At 38.9% G+C, this 19230-nt stretch overlaps 1 protein-coding gene across 1 annotated transcript in view; it reads left to right on the top strand.

Annotated features, from left to right (window-relative positions):
- The window catches only part of CA8 (carbonic anhydrase 8), a 49912-nt gene that overhangs the window by 8524 nt on the left and 22158 nt on the right, over positions 1 to 19230 (top strand). The window contains exons 4-6 of the mRNA XM_058833013.1: positions 14487 to 14582; positions 17026 to 17088; positions 18419 to 18467. Coding sequence (XP_058688996.1) covers positions 14487 to 14582; positions 17026 to 17088; positions 18419 to 18467 — 208 coding nt within the window. The remainder of the gene's footprint in view (positions 1 to 14486; positions 14583 to 17025; positions 17089 to 18418; positions 18468 to 19230) is intronic.

The raw sequence follows: 19230 nt of genomic DNA, 5'->3' as shown, positions 1-19230 counted from the left end.
TTTACCTGAAGCTGATTTAGGTGTAGGAAAGAGAGAAAATATTTGACATCTTTATTCCTCTCCTTGATGCCAAGAGTGTGGGTTGGAGAAGGAGGGAAAACAAATGGAGAACTAATGAAACTGACTCTTTCCCTTACCTCTGATGTATATAACAGGGAGATAGAAGAGGACAGGAATTGCAAATTGCTATTACTTATTTTTATTAAGAAAGTGAAATGGGAGCAGTTAAAATGAATTCCCATTGTATCTGATCTCTGTATAAACACAGCATATCATAGTGCCAGGCTGAATGAACTTACTGTCAAAAAAGAAATGAAATCCAGCAGGAGAAAGTAAATCACATGATAATATCAGTACAGGTTTGTGGAAAAAAAAATATTTTCGCTACTTCTGAAATGAAGGGAAACAGGGAAAAATATAAGGGGGCCTTAAAGTTGTCTCTTCCTCTTAGGTTGACTTAATTAGTCAAATGGTGGTGTGACCAAAGGCACAAACTGACCATAAAGGCACAGTTGTTTCTGGGCTACTGCTCTAAAATAAAACTGTATCAGGGAAAATAAAAAGGTTCCTTTCACCACTTGCAACATATCTGGGAGGATAATTCTCTGTAATCCATCCTCTTTAAAATGTAGGATTACATTAGCTGAGAACCATGTGAAAGCTCTCAGTAGAGGGGGGTTGGCAGAAAATAAATAAAAAAATGTTTCCAAGATGTGCAGGAAGATTAAGAACTATTAGTGTCTGTCCTCCTTTTTTTTTTTTTTTTTTGAGTAGAACAGAAGGAAATACAGTTGCTGGAAGGACCAAAATCAATTCTGGACAGGAATAAAAATTGTTCTTTTCTTTGTTGCATGACAAAGAGCGGACTAATTAATTCTGTAGACTTTCAGAGTAACAGAAATCCTGCTGCAATGAAGGTAACATAGTGCAGAACACATATCCTACCCTCGATTTGATTTAAACCACTTTTTCCTTTGTTAAGAAGAAATGGTGCCTAAAGTACTCACCGAACAGAGCTTTAAGGCTTCAGGTTAGGCTGTTAACATTACACTTACCTACTAAAGCCTTTACAGTCTTCAGCATGGGGTTTTCTCTGTGCCTGGCCCTGAAATCAGATATCTACATACAGTGCAGTGCCCTTTCTGGCATTTCTGGGGTGAAGATATCAGGCTTTCAACAAAAAAAATTATTTTTGCCACCTTTTAATATTATTTGCCAAAGCTATTTAACCTTTTAATTGTTTTCCTATTACCTTATCTGGACTAAAAAATAAACCAGAGTATTTGTAATTGTAATAGAAAGCCTGGGAAACAGTGTTCTTGCCAGCCTGTCTCTCTCTCTTTATTCAGAGATCTACAAGCTGCAGAAGGACTGGGTAGGTGTGAATGGCAAGCAGAATTCAAACCACGATGACAGTAATTTCTTTATTAGGACTATGATCCAAGTAATGAACTCTAAAAGATAATTCAAAGAGTAAATCCTGTTGCCTTAGCTGGTTGCATAGATTGCCTGCTTGTGAAAAAAAGAATTAATTTCACTCATATTGGCAGCACAAGACCTTTGAATGAAGGATATCTATCCTTCATTCCTGTTAGATATCTATCTAGGATATCTAACAGGAGGCAAAAATAACAGATTCCAGAAGAGTTTATGTAGCATTGTGCTGAGGTCTGGAACTCTGCTCAGACACTGTCCAAATTTTCTGGTGGAATATTAAGTTGTTACTAATACTTTTGGGCAGTCTTCTAAATTTTGGAATCATTGCAGGTGAACACTCTTAGCTGTAATTAAACACAGTGTACTTTATAAGGAAATGATGACATTTGTGTAATAGCTATATCTTTGTCAGGTTATGAATAAGACTAGTAATTGTTTAAAGTAGATATTTTCATTGGACAATATCTAATTTTTGAGGACAGAATTGTGGAAAAATACAGGAAAGTCGTGCCAATATTTAAACAGAAGTTTTCAGATTTGTTTTCTAAATCTCAGTGGTTTCTACAAAAGCAATTTTTTACGTGTTGTGTAGATTTACACAGCACTCCGTGGGAAAAATTGGTCTAAGCACCAATTCCAGGACTATCAGTGAACTGTGTTATGTGGGATCCTAGTCCCAAATGTGCCAGTGCTTGAGTATTTTTTTGCATTTTTCTATGTGTCATACACTTGCAATCCCCTAATTAATGTGACTTCTGTTTGGATTTTTTGTGGTGGCACAAAGCTGTGCGGTCTTTGTCTCCTCCCAATGTACAGGGAAACATGAAACCAGCAACAAGATAAAAAATTGCCATCATTGTAAAAGCACACATGATCAGCTTATGACTCCTGAGATTGCTAGTGCTTTAAGTTCTTACAGTGTTATGTTTTTATTGTTGTTGAGGGTTAATTTGACCTAAGTAGGCACATGCAGTCTCTGGAGTATACTTTCTTTTTTGGGTAATTTGCCAGCATGGGCTTTTATTGGCCCTTGTTTTGCTCACTCACACATAGCTTTTTCAGGAAGGCACCTATGTGCTTTCTATTGTGAATTCCTGAAAGCAGGTGCAAAAATGGGCTGATGTACTTGCACAAACATGCTTTTGTCTTGTCTGACACCTGAAAAAAATAAGCCCTGTGGAAAAAGGTACACATCTTTAGAGGTAGCCAATGTGATTTCCCTTCTGTGCAAAATCTACAATATATTTAATGGATTGTGGAAGATGTATGAGTTGCCAGACACCAGGTGAAAGAGGAGTGGTGCTAATACTGTGAGAATACTTCTCTGTGAGAAGACTCTTTATCTTTTTGTCTGTTTTTTAAGAGTCATTTGAGTTTTGTGTAGAGAACCTTTGTGGCCCATATTCACCTAAACCACTTCTGAGGTGGTGGTTGCATCTACTAGGATGGAGAATTTCAGTACTCATTGAAGAAATAAATAGTTCAAACTAAAAATGACTGAGCAGAGGAGAATGGGACAAACTAACAGGAAAAAATTTGCAAGATGAGAAAAGCTGGGTGAAGGAAAAGAGAATGAGAAGAAAACGAGGAGCAACTGAAGAGAGGAGTTCTTCTCTGGGCTTCCTATTCTACCTAATCTCAGTCTATTGGTGTAGCTCTTCCAGAAGCTGCAGGCACTCTTTGTGAGTGGTTTTGCATCAAATTTTCTTGCAGCCCGGCTGGGCTAAGGTAAGATATTCAGTTGCAGCCTGTTTGGTGGCACTGCATGCTTGTGGAGGCAGGTGTGTAACCTTGGATAGAGGAGCTCTTAGCATACCCTGTTTGTGGTAACAACAGCCTCTGACACTTATTAAAAATATAGGATTCTTTTCTATTCCTTGAGCAGATTTACAGCTTTGCCTTCTTACTCTACTTTCTTATGCGATTGTCTTGCTGACAGTACTTGGATTCATGGATAGAGAGGTTGCTATCAGACAAACCTTATGGAAAACTGTTCACAACTCTAACAGAATGGCTACTCATTATGTAGGTGCTGTGGGAGAAGACCTTCTGTAGTCTCTTAGCGGACTTCTGAAGAGGATTTAAACCTAGTTTGGAGCACAACAAGATTGCTGCTCCACTCTGCCATTTTTCTTGGCTGTGTGCCCTTGCTGTGATTTACTTCAGTTGTACATAATTTTCTAATTTCTGCCATGATCCTTGCTGGCACTCTGCTCGTATTTTGCTTCAGTTTCCTGCTGCCTTGGTTTTCCTATTTGCTTTTCCTTGGCACTTTGGCCTAACCATTAGGTCTAACTGTTTTGCTATATAAAACTTATCAGCTGTTGAAGAAGGGGAAAGGAGATTCCTTATTTTGTTGTTTTCCATGCTGATGCTTGAGTTCCAAGACTGGCCCCAATGCATAAGTAAAATCTCTAAAAACTAGAAGTAATAGCTTTCTGATGCTGAATCCAAATGTTGTGTTATTTGTGCTAATGGTGCAGTCATAGCCCTCAAGAGGCAAAGGATGAAACTTGTAGATCATCTAAGATCTGAAAACCTTGGGAGGCTTCCACAAGTATTTGCTGTTATGCCTGAGTGCATCGCAAGCACAAATAATATGATCCTTAAAACATCAGTGCAAAGAAGATGAGTTCTGCTATTGCTAAGGAACTGATAGAAAACAAGTTCAAAGGGATTAAATTGTTTGGCCATGGTCACACATGATGCCTTTTGTAGAAGTGGGAGAGAACTGACTCATGATTCCTAGATGCTCAAATTCTAGTAAGAGTTTCAGACACTGTAGTGTTGGAATACCTAACTTAGGTTGTAAATCCTGTTTCAAGTAACTTAACCACGGGGCTATCTGATGTCCATAGGCCACACTGTTGTTAATGAGCTCATTCCTGACTTTTTACTGTCCCAACATTAAGCCATGTAATGAACTGAACTGGGAAATAGCTGAAGTTTAGCAGAATTTATGGAGTTCATGGAACTATGGAAGATGAGACTATTACACAATCTGCAAACTTGAAATTCAAGAGAAAACTATTGGAGAAGCATAACAAAGTTTATTATTTCAAAGGAAGCTTAGCCAACATTACAGGAAAACAAAAACCTGAGTTTCCTAGAGGAGTGTATAATGGAAGAAAACTGCTCACTGGATAACAGTCAAGATTATGACTTAAGAAGATAATATGCAGCTGCAGATTCTCATATCTTAAGACAGACCATTACCTTTGAAACACAGAACTGTGGAATACAAATCAGTTATTAACAAAACTTGGCAAATTAACAGGGAAGGAGTGTTTTCTATTCTGCCTTCATGAGAGAATCTACCACTAAAAATTAAATTGGTGATTTAAAACCTTCCACATAAGAACAGTCTGGTTTTAAATCCCAAGACAACAGATTGCAGGCAACACTTTAGAGCTGTTCATATTTTTATTAAATGCTTTGTCATATAAATAACACTTCCAGAATTAAATGCGTAACCTAGCTCTTTGTGTTTTCTGTCTTCTTGATGATATTGCTAGTCTGTAATATCATCAACTATCCATCAAGGTCCAATCTTTTTCCCAAGCTTCACTCTGTCTAACTGTGGAGCTTTAAAAGCACATGCAGACATGTGCTCACCCTCTCAGGCTGGCAAGAACCCAGAGTGAAGGTAGGCTGGAGAATCTTGCAGTAAAAGCCTTGCTTTTTCCTTCTTGGCTTTTGTATTTCAAAGGAAGGAAAAAGAAAGGCTTGAAAGTATATTTGTTTCTGTTAGCATAGGTAAAGGCAGACCCAGGGCACTTCAGCCTACATGTTTGCTGGGGCCAAACACGGTAGGGAACAATAAGCTGCTCTGCAGTGCTCCTTGCTTCGCACACTGAGCAGAAACTTGGCACAGTGAAGAGGCTGACCTATGAATCTGACAGTAATAACTGTGTAGTTGTTTAGTTTCTTATCATTAGGTTGATATTGAAAGTTGGCAGCATAGAAACTGGCACATTTTGTCTTTTTCAGTCCTTTTCTTAGCCTGTATACTTACATTACAGTTAAAAAAATGTTAATTTTGATTAATTCCTGTTTTATTTTAACATGAGTGCCAGTAGACATAAGCTGTGCTTTTGATTTCAAATGTGAAGAAAAAATAAATACACACAAGTGGCAAATTGTGGATCCTCAGTTTCCCCTATACTCTATGATGGTTTTGCCAGTGATTTTCCTTAGAAGCAGGCAAGCTAATTTTATATGTCAGGAGCTTCTGTGGGCAAACAAGGAGACAGGTAAAAACATCTATGTTGTAGTTGCATTAACCATGAAGATTCTTTTTTGGTTATTTTTATTTTTTTTTTACTTTTTTAGACCTTGTGACTTCTTTTCCCAGAATAGAAAGAAGATTGGATCGGGCTGGTTGGATTTTTATGATTCCCGTTACGTTTCTTTTTAGCTTACTGCTTGTAGCTGTCGTGTCTTGAGGTTTTCCGTGTACATCAGTACTTCCTGCTGTTAATTTCATTTTTTAAATGGACCAATAGTTCTTTGTGTTAAATGAAATAAGGATGCTGCATGTGATTAGACTTTTCAAAGGGAACAGAGATTCCTGTTTAATTATAGATGTTGCAATGTTTTTATTATTGTTTTGTAGATACTTTAGTGAGTTTGCCAAAAGAAACTGCAATAGTGTTTCCTGAGATGCTGCAAATAATTCAATAGTCCCATGATTCGTTACCTTTTGAGTGGCACATCTGAAGGTATGCCACACAATTGCTTAGACTACTTCTGCTTTCACTAGGCTGGCTTGTTTGAAAAGAGAATAGATTTTGAAAGGTGTCTTTGCAGTCCTTCCTTTCATGATTCAACAAAAATAACTTTTTTTACAGCTGTTCTTCTTTCTTTCAAAGATGTTCATGGAGAGGGGAGCACCAGTCAGCAAAGCTTCTGGACTATCCTGGTGTCCAAGTCAAGCATATGTTCAGCATGTTTTAGCTGTGAATTTAGCTTTTGACCTGAAACATGTAATATCTCACACTGTGATTGTGAAGTTGTTTGAACAGTGTCTCCAGGATACCTTGCTCCATCTTGATTTATGTGCACCTAATTTCTCTGATCTTAGATTACAGACTTCTTTGTTCAGGGAATGTCATCTTGTTCTGAATGTACTTGGAGCCTGACGATTAATGCACAGACTAGATCTGCTCAATCTTTAACACTTTCAGTAATTTATAACAAGCAAAAGTTCAGCAGAAATTGTGCTTTCTCTTCTCCTACATTGTATTAATCAGAAGATTTTTAATGCCAACAGTGTTGTCATCTGTGTTCATTGGCACTGCTTTCAGTTGCATCCCGTAGTGGTGAATTTAGTGTTTCAAAGATAGGCAGAGAGTTCCCTTTATGTAATTTTTTCATTACAATGATCTATGTATGGAATTTTAAAGAGGATTTTAATTATACTGAAATTCATTGGCATTTTGGCACCTATCCACTATAGAAGCCTTGAAAAATTGAAGTCTGGAAGCATAAGCCAAGTGCACTAGCTTATAACCTAACAACATTTTCATCTTCTTCATTTTGCCCAGAGTTCACGATCTAGTAATTTGTTCCTATTTTCAAAGGAAGCATGTTTACATTGACTGAGCTATAATGTTTAACCATGAAGACTTTGTTACTTTATGGGTATTTGTTTTGTGGCATGAAGTATGTACACGTATTCTTTCATCTCCTGAGACATTTTCAAACAGTCTCTGTATCAATTCCATTAACTTTATTTTCTTAAACCTCTCCTATAGGCTGTTAATAACTAACTTTCTGGTTTTTTAATCACTTTTTCTGGAAGCTGTGTGCCCTGGTCATATCCATGGTTCGGTTCCCTTGTGGGGATTTGAAACTTAATTACTGTATGTTATGGTCACTGCCAACAGCTTAGTCAATTGCTTCCTGAAACAATTCAGTGCCAAGTCAAGTATCAACTCATAAATTCTTGTGCACATGTAAAATAGCAAGACACAATTTTTCCACATTTTGTCCTCCTGAGATGTTGCTTTCGCAATATTTGTGCTGTTGAAATTATACATCATTATTGTACAACTAGACTGTGTTGCCTTCCATTATTATTAGCTGAAATCTTCAGCTTCATTTCATCCCTCTCAATCCAGGAAAAAGCCTTCCTGCCGGCCCTAGTTAGGTAGCCAGAGTTTGCCATTTTTACTCTTCCCTACTCCACTTTTATGGCATGTTGTGTATGAAGTATACTCATCCCTGGCAAACTTGGGTGAGTCAAGGAGAGTATTTTTTATCTCTACAATCTTTAGCAGAAGAATTCTAAAGCTGCTATAATTTACCTTAGAGATATAGATTTATCCCTGAGATGGTGTTTATGGAATCAAGAGTGTTTCAGCTACACTCTTAGCAGTGACAGAAATATCACAAAACCCAGTCTGCTCAAAATTTCCAGACTGACTTGTTTTCATTGTCCCTCTAATTAAGACATCATGATGCAGTATTCCCCTGTTAGAATTTTGATGTATGCATTGAAATGAGAGTTGGGAAGATATGAGAGCAATAAAAAAATCTGTGGTCCTTGAGAGGTTTGTTGAGAGGTCCCTTCTATCCTGTAATATTGTTAGACTAAACAGACTTTTCTGGAACTTGTAACAGCTGGTTGCACAGCTAACAAGGAATAGCTGTATATCCTAGTTCTGAGCAAGGAACAAAGGTTACTAGAAGATTAATTTACACCTGATGCAGCATGCACTGAAGAAAGACGCTTTTGTAATAATTAGCTTCTCAATCAAGAGTCTAGAGAGTGGGAAAAATGCAATAGGTGATCATGCCAGCTGCACAGTTTCAAGCAGGCCTACTGACAATTGTGTCCCAATCAGATATTCTAATTGATCTGAAGAGGAACTATTTAAAAATTATGGTGTTCTACTGTGTGTAGAGCACAAACAGCAGCCTGTTAAACAGAAGAATCCCCCATGTTGCAAGCTCTTGCAATATGGGTTATGGTTACCAATTGAATTGAGGCAGGACCTACACCCAGGCAGGGCAGGTGTTTCTTGTTGCCTCTTGCAGCCTCAGCTGCCAGTGGTTTTATCAGGCCCCTGTAGGTTCTGGTGCCAGGAGGGTCGGGAGGATTTTTGCTGTTGACACATTTCCCTTTGACTCCTATGGAGCGTGGGTTCAGTGCTCTGTTCTGAACTGCTTGACTTAGCCAGTGGAAACACAGCACATTGAACAGAAAATTAGGGTTTAAGTCATTTAGCAGTAAGTATTCATAAAGAAAGGAGTTTCAGCATATGAGCTGCTTTTTATGGTAGCAGGACGTTCCAGACTATGCAGGTTCATAGCAAATTTGCAACAAGAGTGCAGAAATGTTGGAGCAGAGTCCTTCTTCTCCCTTTACCATTAATCAGATACATCACAACAGATGATGAGCCATGATTTATTTCAGGATGTATTTTCCTGTAGGGAATTAGACTGTATCACATTTGGTCTGACATTTGGGTGACATATGCACACCAGCAGGCCACAGTGAGGGACAGAGCTAGTAGCAACTTTCTTGACATTTCAAAAGCTGGGCAAGTTTAGTTGAAAGTAAGTTTAGGTGAAAGATGGCCATTCCAAAAAGCAGATGACTAAGGAGGTTTGAGAAAAGGCATCATTCAGGAGTCAATCATGAGATGCTGATTTGGTGGTCACAGGCAATTCATGCCTGGGCTCCTGAAAAGAGAATCCTGAGGAGTGCAAAATTATAAGAGGCAAGGGACTCAGGTTGCAACAGGTGATTAAGTAGAAGGAGAGATAAATTATGGAGGAGGTCAAGCACAGAACAGGTTATCTAGAGAGGTTGTGAGACCTCCATCGTTGGAGATATGCAAAACTTAGTTGGACAAGGACCTGAACAACCTGCTCTGACTTTGAATTAGTAGCTAACTTTGAAGTTGGTGCTGCTGTGAAAGAGTTGAACTTCAGAGGTGACTTCCAACATAAATTATCCTGTCATTATATGTTTTATATGTGAGCTGGGAATAAAGTAAGGTCATCAACAGAGCTTAAAAGATCATTTTTGCTCTCAGTGAGCTTTAGACCCTGCAGATTTCCACAGAGCAGTCAGTGCCACAGACAGGAGAAAATGTACATTTTTGTAAGTGTGGTTTTTATTGAGAGACACTGGTTTCCAGGATTGATGAATGTGATAGGTCATACGGAGTGACTCTGATTCCTGCTAGAATCTGTCATCCCAGGACTCCAATTTTGTGCAAAAAATCTACCATCAGGCCTTTTCATATTGACATAGGAAGTATTTCTGTGGTAGAGAAAGGAATGGATTTAAGGGATAGGGTTTTCATTCAATAGATGTTTATTGACTTTAAAGCCACAATGTCAGGTCCTTATTCAGTTAAGAGAAAGTCTTGTTTTGAGAGAGGCCCTGTTAATGTCTGTCAGCTTTTCCTGAATAAGGGTTAGGTTCAGTAGCCTTTTGGTTGAGTGGGGACTAGATGAAAATGGAGAAGTTTCTCAGAATTTGTTCCATACAGAATAATCCTTCCAGGGGGTTTGCTCTGCTACCTGGAATGATTTCTTAATCTGCACTGTGTAGGAGAGTCTCTCCAGCTGTTCACAGAGCAAATCAACTTTATCAGAATTTTATTATCATTTGCCTTCATGAGTTTTCAGTTTATCTGATTGTAAAGAAGTTGCTGCTACAATTATTTGATTTACAGCTGTAGTGTTAAAAGGCCCAAAATTATGTTTTTTTTTCAAGAGGAAAGTGGATTTTTTGAGTGCTGAGGATTTTCTGATAGCTTTCCAATTATTTTGTAAAAAATAAACTGGCACGTCAAGCCAGCCACTGATAATCAGTAACAGCATAGCTGACTCGTTTTGGCTATGTAGAACCATCATAACTACCAAGTATGAAAACATTACCTACCAAAGTGAGCAGAACCTTTCCTGCCACACTGACACGTGTGGCTGCTTTGTGCTCTGGGTGAAAACCGCACAACAGGAAGCTGCCAAGGCACTGCAGCTGATGGTTTAAAATGCCCTGCATGGTTATGTTCATATCAGGGGCTGGCACCCCTTTTCAAACAGCTGTCTCAAATGTCAAAATGAAGGTTACTAACATACTGAACATTAATAGCCTCTGTGATTATTCCTAGTTGTGAGATACAGGGGCGTGGATGTGATGTTTTCCATGTGCATAGGCATTATATTTTATTGACAGTTTCAAGATTTGTGAAAGCACTGTGGTTTTTCCTCTGTGCACATCTGATTCCTATAAATATTAACAAGAGTTATAGGCCGTGTTTTTTGTGGTCTGTACTCTCAAGAGTTCAGATTTTGTAATGTTTGTAGACTTGTTGCCATCTTTTTTTGAAAACTGTTGTCTGATGTTTATATCTGATGTTACATTACAAATAAAAAAGAACACACAAAAGTCAGAACAGCTCCAGAGAGCAACAAATACACAGGATTAAACATGATTTAGAAAACCCATACACTTTACTACTAACAGTTACTTCTTCCTTGCTAGCTCACTTTCTGAATGACTTTTTCATGTATTTACCCAGCCCTGCTTTGAGCTACATTTTTCCTGCTTTGTAGAAGAAATAATTTGTCTTCCATTTATTTAAGTGCATAACCAAATGTGTTTAATTATTTGAGTGTGCATGCATGGCATGGCCTTATGGAGTTAAAACAAACGATACGTTGGCTTGCTATTGGAAAGTATCATGGTATTAATTTTTATTTTTCATTAGGTTGCCTTTCTAATTTCAGTTTGTAAATCACTAATGATAGATTATTTTCTGTGAACAGCTAATTCTGATTATCACCTTGAGTCAGGACACAGGAACATAACAAATACACTGCAGTGCATCATCCAGTGTGCGGTTGTTAGCAGTACCAATAAGGGATGCTACGTAGAAAGAACATAAGGGACTGACCACTTTTTGTTGGACTCCCCAGTCATCTACTGTCATGGGGCTAGGAGTGCTCTCTACCTGTTTTCTTTAGTGTTTATGACAACAAGTCTGCAACCTGCTGCTTAAAAAAATAAATCACTAATCCACTCTAATTATGGCCGTCTTTAACTACAGCATCTTAAACACAGATCAGAAGTTCACTCTACTTTGGGTGTTAGCAACCTTGTACAGAATGATGGATCTTGTTCCAAGGATCCTACTATGAAATTTTAACATCCTTGAGCAGACCATCAAAGTTACAGAAACCTTTAGACCAGAAAGTGCTGACTGTCTATTTTTCAGTACCTTTAGTGATGATTATTAAACCTGAATCTACTCTGGGCATGTCAGCATTACCGTTACATATATATGTACTGCTGCACAGACTAATTCTAGAGTTCTTAACATTTTATAGCATTACACAGAGGTTTTGGTGTCATTTTTCTAGGTGATGTGGCCTTATCATAGGGAAATTTGTGCCCTGAACATGCCTGGTCTGAGACAGGACAATCGGTTTCTGCATAAACCAGGGTCATTGCTTGAACAATTTGAAGTGCTTGTTCATTTTCCTCTTTCTGGGGTTCAGCATTTTCTTTTCGGATCTATGTAGAGCAAAGGTGCTGTTGTCAGAGGCAGACAGGTGTCAGGTTGGACTTCACTCCAAGGCAGTGTAACACGCTGAATGCCCCAGCAGCCTTGGCCAAGTCCCGCCTGTTGACACAAAGTCACGGTCCCGCACATGGGGATCGTCCTGGGCGCTGTAGCTCCAGCCACCAAGGGACAAGCTTGCTTTGACGTGTCCAGCCGAGAGAGTCCTGGTGCCACACAGCACTGTCCTCGTAGCAGTGAGCCACTGCAGCCAGCACAACCTTTTTTCTCTCACATTTCCCTGTTAAACTCGGGATTTTGGTGCGGGTTTTGGGACTCCGTGATCCCCCTCTAGTGGGGAGCTGGTGCGAGCGTCGGGCTCTTCTCCGGGAAAGTGCGGGGCTTTGTCTTCATCTTCGCAGGTGGTTGTGGCTCTGAGTCTGCCCACGGGAGCCTCGGAGGCTGAAATCTCATTATTTGATCCTCTGACTTTAAAATCCAAAGGCAAATCAAATGTGTAACAAAGCTTTTTATACGTGATGAAGTGCACACAACCAAGTAAATTCATGGGCTTAGTTGTAGCAGGGAGCATTTGTATGTCTAGAAGTTTTGCCCACTTGCTGTGGGCAAGATTATTTATATTAGTGTTCTTGTGTGAAAGTGATTTATTATATTTTCTAAGATTTTTTTTTTTTTTTGCACAGCAGATGCCTTGGATCAAAATGAATAAAATTATTTGTGTGATAATCTGGAATTTAATTCAATTTACAATGTGTTCATTTAAAAGTTTGTGTTTACTTTTGGAAGAACAGTCATCAAAGGAGTGCCTAAAATTCTTATTGGAAATAATTAAGTAGAGAGTGCTTTCTTGAAGAACTGGTGTTTTGAAATGCTGAGATGCCTGAATGAACTCCTGTAGTGTAATAAGTATTTCACAGAGGCTGTTTCTGCACAGAAATAAAAAACAAAATAGGAAGATACACTGTTTTAAAATCTAATTTTGCTGAAGGTGGAAACAATGTTTGCTATAAAAATGACATTTTAACTTCTTAGACACATGACTGAACAAAACACTGATCATGATTTTACAATGGAAATTAAGTCTAAGTGTTAGGAGATAAACTTCAAAGCTGCTATGCTTAGGATGTTGAAGCTCTGCAGTGTTATCAGACCTGGGCACAGAGATTACATTTACATTTATTTCTGGAAAAACTCATGTTTGAAATGCATATTACCTTTCAGTAGATTCCTTCCTTCCTTCCTTCCTTCCTTCCTTCCTTCCTTCCTTCCTTCCTTCCTTCCTTCCTTCCTTCCTTCCTTCCTTCCTTCCTTCCTTCCTTCCTTCCTTCCTTCCTTCCTTCCTTCCTTCCTTCCTTCCTTCCTTCCTTCCTTCCTTCCTTCCTTCCTTCCTTCCTTCCTTCCTTCCTTCCTTCCTTCCTTCCTTCCTTCCTTCCTTCCTTCCTTCCTTCCTTCCTTCCTTCCTTCCTTCCTTCCTTCCTTCCTTCCTTCCTTCCTTCCTTCCTTCCCTCCTTCCCTCCTTCCCTCCTTCCCTCCTTCCCTCCTTCCCTCCTTCCTTCCCTCCCTCCCTCCTTCCTTCCCTCCCTCCCTCCCTCCCTCCCTCCCTCCCTCCCTCCCTCCCTCCCTCCCTCCCTCCCTCCCTCCCTCCCTCCCTCCCTCCCTCCCTCCCTCCCTCCCTCCCTCCCTCCCTCCCTCCCTCCCTCCCTCCCTTCCCTCCTCCCTTCCCTCCTCCCTTCCCTCCTCCCTTCCCTCCCTTCCCTTTCCAACTTCCTGTTAGTCTGTCTTCCAGCACTTTCCTCAAACACTAATTCTCAAATTCTGCTGTGACACTTCACCACAGCAGACTTTGTGTTTACTATCCAGTGTCTTCTGCCTCCCATGTATTCACTCACATATCAGCTCCTTTGCTCTTTACCATCCCTTTCTTTCAGCATTATCCTTAAGGTGGTCCTCCAGCCACTTTTCCCTGCTTGACTTTCTCTGTGTTTAACCTTCCCTGAAATCACTTCTACTCTTACTACTGACATTTGAATGATTTGTCTTGGGAGGTAGTGTGTGAGACAAGTGACGTTATGATAGTACAGTCAGTCAGTCAGACGTGTGTTTGGACAGCCTGTGTCCATAATAATTCTCCTACCTTGGGAGAGAGTTGGCTGGATGAAAGGCAATGTTGGTGGATTTCATTAGCTGACATTTTTTCAGTATTGAGATTGAGTGAGTTGTTAAATCATCATTACTATAGTAATTCACACTTTTGATGTAGATTTTTGTTAACTGGCTGTACATCACTTTATCTGCAACTTTATCTGTTTTTTTTTCTTGTTATCCCTGATATTTACAATAGTAAATCCAATTAGCCCTTCATGCACAGCCATGAGCATGCACATACGTGTAGTCATGCATGCGCACACACAACATGCTGAGGCTTTGTTAATTGGTGTTAATTGCTGGTGTTTTAAATTACAAAACATATTTCTCTATCGCTCTATTTGCACTACTTTGTTCTAGCTTCATCTAATGCACTGGAACTCCACATTGTACGGCAGCATTGATGAGGCAGTAGGGAAGAAGCACGGCATAGCTATTATTGCTTTGTTTGTGCAGGTAAGTTTCCTGTGTTCCACTTGTTACGATGCACTGTCATTTGTCTGAGGATAATGAGGTCCTTTCCATGTTATTTAATTTTTAATGATTTCATAAAAGAAAACAATGCATGACTGCTGGTATTCTATTTAAAAGATATTTTTCAGTCATGTCTTCTATATGTGTGCTAGCAATCACTTCTTATTTAAACAGGATATTGGAAGTATGTTAGTTAAAGAAGGAATAATAGTAGTTAAGCATCTTTCTGTGACTCTGGCTATAAGCAGACATCCAGTCTTCAGTCCTCTGAGGGCAGAATGAGAGCTGTCAGGTGGGACAAATGCTTCACTATCTCTGTGATGTATTTCTATTAATTCCTGGCTGGGTCTGATGTTTGGGGGGTTGAGGAAATAGGCAGAGGAGGAAATAAAGGAGAGGAGGAAAGATTAAAAAAGAGACCTACTTAACCCATTGGCACTGCTGAAAACTGGTAGTGGAATTGTGCTTTCCTGAACACAGGGACAAGTGTGTTTCTTCACACAGGACAAATGCAAGGTGGAATATTACTCCTTCAGAGAACTGAGAGTGTTAACAAGACTTGGCAGAGACCCCCAGAAAAGCCTGCAATGGGAAGGCTTAAAGCTTCCTGGGGACATGGCATAATGAAATCTGGGAAGTTAACACTACAGTCTAATTGCTGTTGAAGGTTTTTCAAGGTCTGCACCCTATGAAGATTTTCAGTTTTAGTCCTCAAACACCTCATCTTCCTCATGAGAAATGGCAAACTGTTTTATTTAAATGGGTTTGGGGGAAGAGGTTTAGAGTTCATGCTTAGATCAAATGGGTTTTCTTTCACAGTGATATTACTAATTTTTCGTATTTCGTAACGAGTTTATGAGTGCCTTTGAGCTTTACCTCTGAATTTAAAGGTACATTGGTAACTGCCTCAACACTCAGATAGAACTTCTAAAAATGGAAGTTAGGAAGTCTTCAGCTTTGTGTCCTAGAGGGCTGTGTGATAATTGCTTATGTAAGTCACCTTATTCCAGCAGAGGTAACCTTCAAGTCAGTTAGAAAGTTATATATAAAAGTTCTTAAATAAATATGAAACTTCAATGATATATTTTCCATTTCTGGTCTCTCACCCACATCGGTGTTCTTAAGCATTCCAAAAAGGCTTTTTCATTAGCCAAGAAAGGAATCATATAATTACAACTGACCAAGAAAAAGTAATTTTTAAGCTGTTTATTAAAGGAACAGTGAGAGGAAATTTGGTGATCATTTTTTTCTTGGTAAAGGCATGGAAAAATAATTTTGTACCACAGTTCTCAAAATACATTATTTTAAGGTCAGTGAAAATATTTTCACTGATTTAAGTGACAGCCCTTGGGGATTATTAATTTAAAAGCAGCATCTTTGAAGTGACTTCAATATCTTTTATTCACTTTGAAGGTTTGGAATTGAAATTCCATTCTGAAACAAAAGAAAATGCTCTTAAATTCCTAGAAATAACAAAGTACCTTTTGTTGACATTCAGTTGTTTCCTTCCACTGGCTACTGTGTCATTCTATTCCAAGAAAAACAAAAAGCAATCAAATTTTTCAGGGTATAGCTCTCCTATTCTCACTCGTACTGGCTTATTTCTTCACCTCTCTTTTGTACATGTTGGCAAAGAAATTAAGTGGATCAAGAGGCATTCTGCCTCTTCTGATTTTGTTCTGAAGGTAAAACTGGGATCCTGGAATGGGTGATTTGAGTCAGAAGCAGCTGAGTTTAGTGTGCAGAGTGAGCAACGTCCATATAAAATTAGAATCTTTTATTTCTTTAAAAATGTGTGTTTCTTTAGAGCCCCATCTTCTGTGCCTTACAGGCGATTAGCAGAGGCAGTGCTGCAGCCTGCCGGGAGCCTGGCTTTCCCTGGCACGATCCCAGAGATGCTGGGAGAGAGGGAATCTGCTGTTCTGCACTCTGCAGGCAGGAAAAAACTCCCCCGAGCTTCAGAGATACCTTGGGCCAGATTTGCAACACTATGGGAACAAATTCAAAAAGTGTCTGTTATGCTTGCTCACTCTGTTCCTTTCTGTGTACTTTTATGACAAAAACCGTAAGGGCAAACTGTATCCTTGGCATTTACATGCCACAATACTGCATGATTTTGACTCCACATAGGATAGGTGCTGCAAAACAGGGTTAATCAAAACCTACCAGACTTAATTATGACTCTTTTTCTGTGGGTTTCTGTCTCTGCTTTAAAGTTATTTAAGCCCTGTTTACTTTTGGCCGGTGATTTTATAATGATTTAATTTTTTGGAGTTGTCATGTATCAGTGTGTTTGATTAACACAAGGTTGTGTAGCTAAACTGAAAGCAGCTATAGTACTTACTGTTTTGCTTGACCTGTGTTTTGCCTCACAGTTTCTGAAATACCGAGATACTGAAACTCATCTTTGCTTGCTGTGTTTCAGATAGGAAAAGAGCATGTGGGCCTAAAGGCTGTAACTGAAATTCTTCAGGACATCCAGTACAAGGTAAGGCATTTTTGAAGCAATGCTTCCTTTAATGACCAGAGACACAGTGAGCAAAGGGTCTGTATGGAGCCAAGAGAAAGATTTCAGATATTTCTGTAGTAAAACCACATGTAAAGGCCAACATGAAAACCTCAGCATTTTATTCAGATAATATTGTTCAGCTAATATATATTTTTTGTATTTCTTTCTTTTTCTGGTGGCCAGAAAGTTTGATCTATACCAATAACTGCTTGCAAGTCCTGCCTTTTCAGTGATTGTCATGGAGCCAGTGTGAGTGCAAGCACTGCAACGTGCTTTGTGAATACCCGCAGCCATATCTCCAAACTTACCTGGTTTTAATTTGTAGAGATGAATAGATGAACTCAGCACCCATACTAACTTGCAGGGAAATTAGCAAAAACACAATACCAACTTGTCAAGTGGATTATGTGTGGGGATCTTGAAGGACAGATAGTAATCCTAGCAGGACTGAGGAGATTTGTGTGCTCTCCAAAACGTTGACGCTATCTTAGATGACCTTGAGCAAGTTATTTCCATCTCTTTGCTTCATGATCTGTAACATAGAAATAATCATGCATACCTTTGATTTTAAAAGGATTTTGAGGTGTATTGATGACACATTTTTTTATTGATCTGAAGAGATTACCATTCACTTCAGCAGATGTTGAAGTGCAGAAAAATTAGAAAGGAATCTAAATCTTTTAGTCAAATAATATATGGTAAACATCAGTCATAATGTTTAATATTATAAACTCTTTATTTATGAAGATATCAGAGAAAACAATAGTGTATGGATCTCTAATTATGTTACTGAGACAACAGCCAAGCAGAGGAAGGTCAAGAAAGGCCTCACCATTGTGTGACTGCGTTATAATGGTGACTTTCAAAGGGTCAGAATCAAACACACTTTGGCATACGTAACATTTTCATGTATTAAACATGTGGAACCAGCATTACTTTATTAAAAGTCAGTTAAGGAAGGCTTATTTTAGCCCTTGTTTTTTTTTAAACTTTTTTTGTATGAAACTCCTGAATTTCATATAGAGAATTTCAAGGCTGGTACCTGAAAGAAGTCCAGGTGCTAAAGGCAGAAGGTTGACAAATTGCTGGGATAAGCTTGAAAATTAAATAAAAAACAGAATAAAAATATTTGTTTGTGTACCTGCAAGGACAAATGCAATGATGATGAAATGGGAGCTATCAATGAGGTTGCTTTCCACAGGAATTCAAGGCTTAATGTTGTAAGAACATAGAATATGTTTTATCTCGGCATTCATCAGCATTTTAATTAGAAGCTAGTGATGAGATTGATTTGTATTCATTTTTTCAGGGAAAGTCCAAAACAATACCCTGTTTTAATCCCAACTCTTTATTGCCAGGTAGGTGCCTTTGCTTACTTTCGCATGTGTGGATTAGTAGCTGATTGCAGAGGCTGAGACAATCTTAATCTAAAGCCTTGCCTAAACTGCAAGCCTGAGTGTGTCCCATAAGGTGGTAATGCGTTTTGGTAATGCACATCCTAACAGGGATAGTGGTGAAGTCCCACTGGAATTTACTGTAAATCTGCACCTTTGTCATGTGAGTGGGATGTGTTACCGTAGTCTGTGCGCTGCTGACAACACCGTGGCTAGCTTTGTTGAGAATTTACCAGCCCCTCTAGAGAGACAGCTGTGTGTAATTCTTTCTCTACTTGGGATAAACTAGGAAGTGTAAGGCTACCCACTTAACAAGGTAGTTTGTTTGGCAGAATCAAAAGGCAGTGCCATTATGCAATGACAGTTGTATAGCATAAAAGGAGAAATGAAGAAAGGAGGCAAATTCAAACTTATGTAGCTAAAAGTTAAAGGGTAACAGGAAGAAATGTGACTTCATAAAAAAAAAAAAAAATTCTAAAAAGAACAACCTAAACTCTGTCCTAGTGGCAAGATCTTTAATTTTTCAAAGTAGCCCAGGTCTACATTAAGAGACATTAATTATATCAAAAGAATATTGTCTAGGTTGCAAAGTCAAGTGCTCAGCAATTAGGAATTGCAGGAATTAAGGGAGCCTGTGCCTCTCATGCATATCCATTACGAAACATCACCTGATATCATGACCATAAGTTAATTTTTACAGGACCCCTGCCTCACAGTTCCTGTTTGA

Source organism: Poecile atricapillus, chromosome 2, assembly GCF_030490865.1.
Source record: "Poecile atricapillus isolate bPoeAtr1 chromosome 2, bPoeAtr1.hap1, whole genome shotgun sequence".
Lineage (NCBI taxonomy): Eukaryota > Metazoa > Chordata > Aves > Passeriformes > Paridae > Poecile > Poecile atricapillus.
The sequence above is the reverse complement of the archived record's forward strand: the minus strand, read 5'-3'. Positions and strand labels throughout refer to the sequence as shown.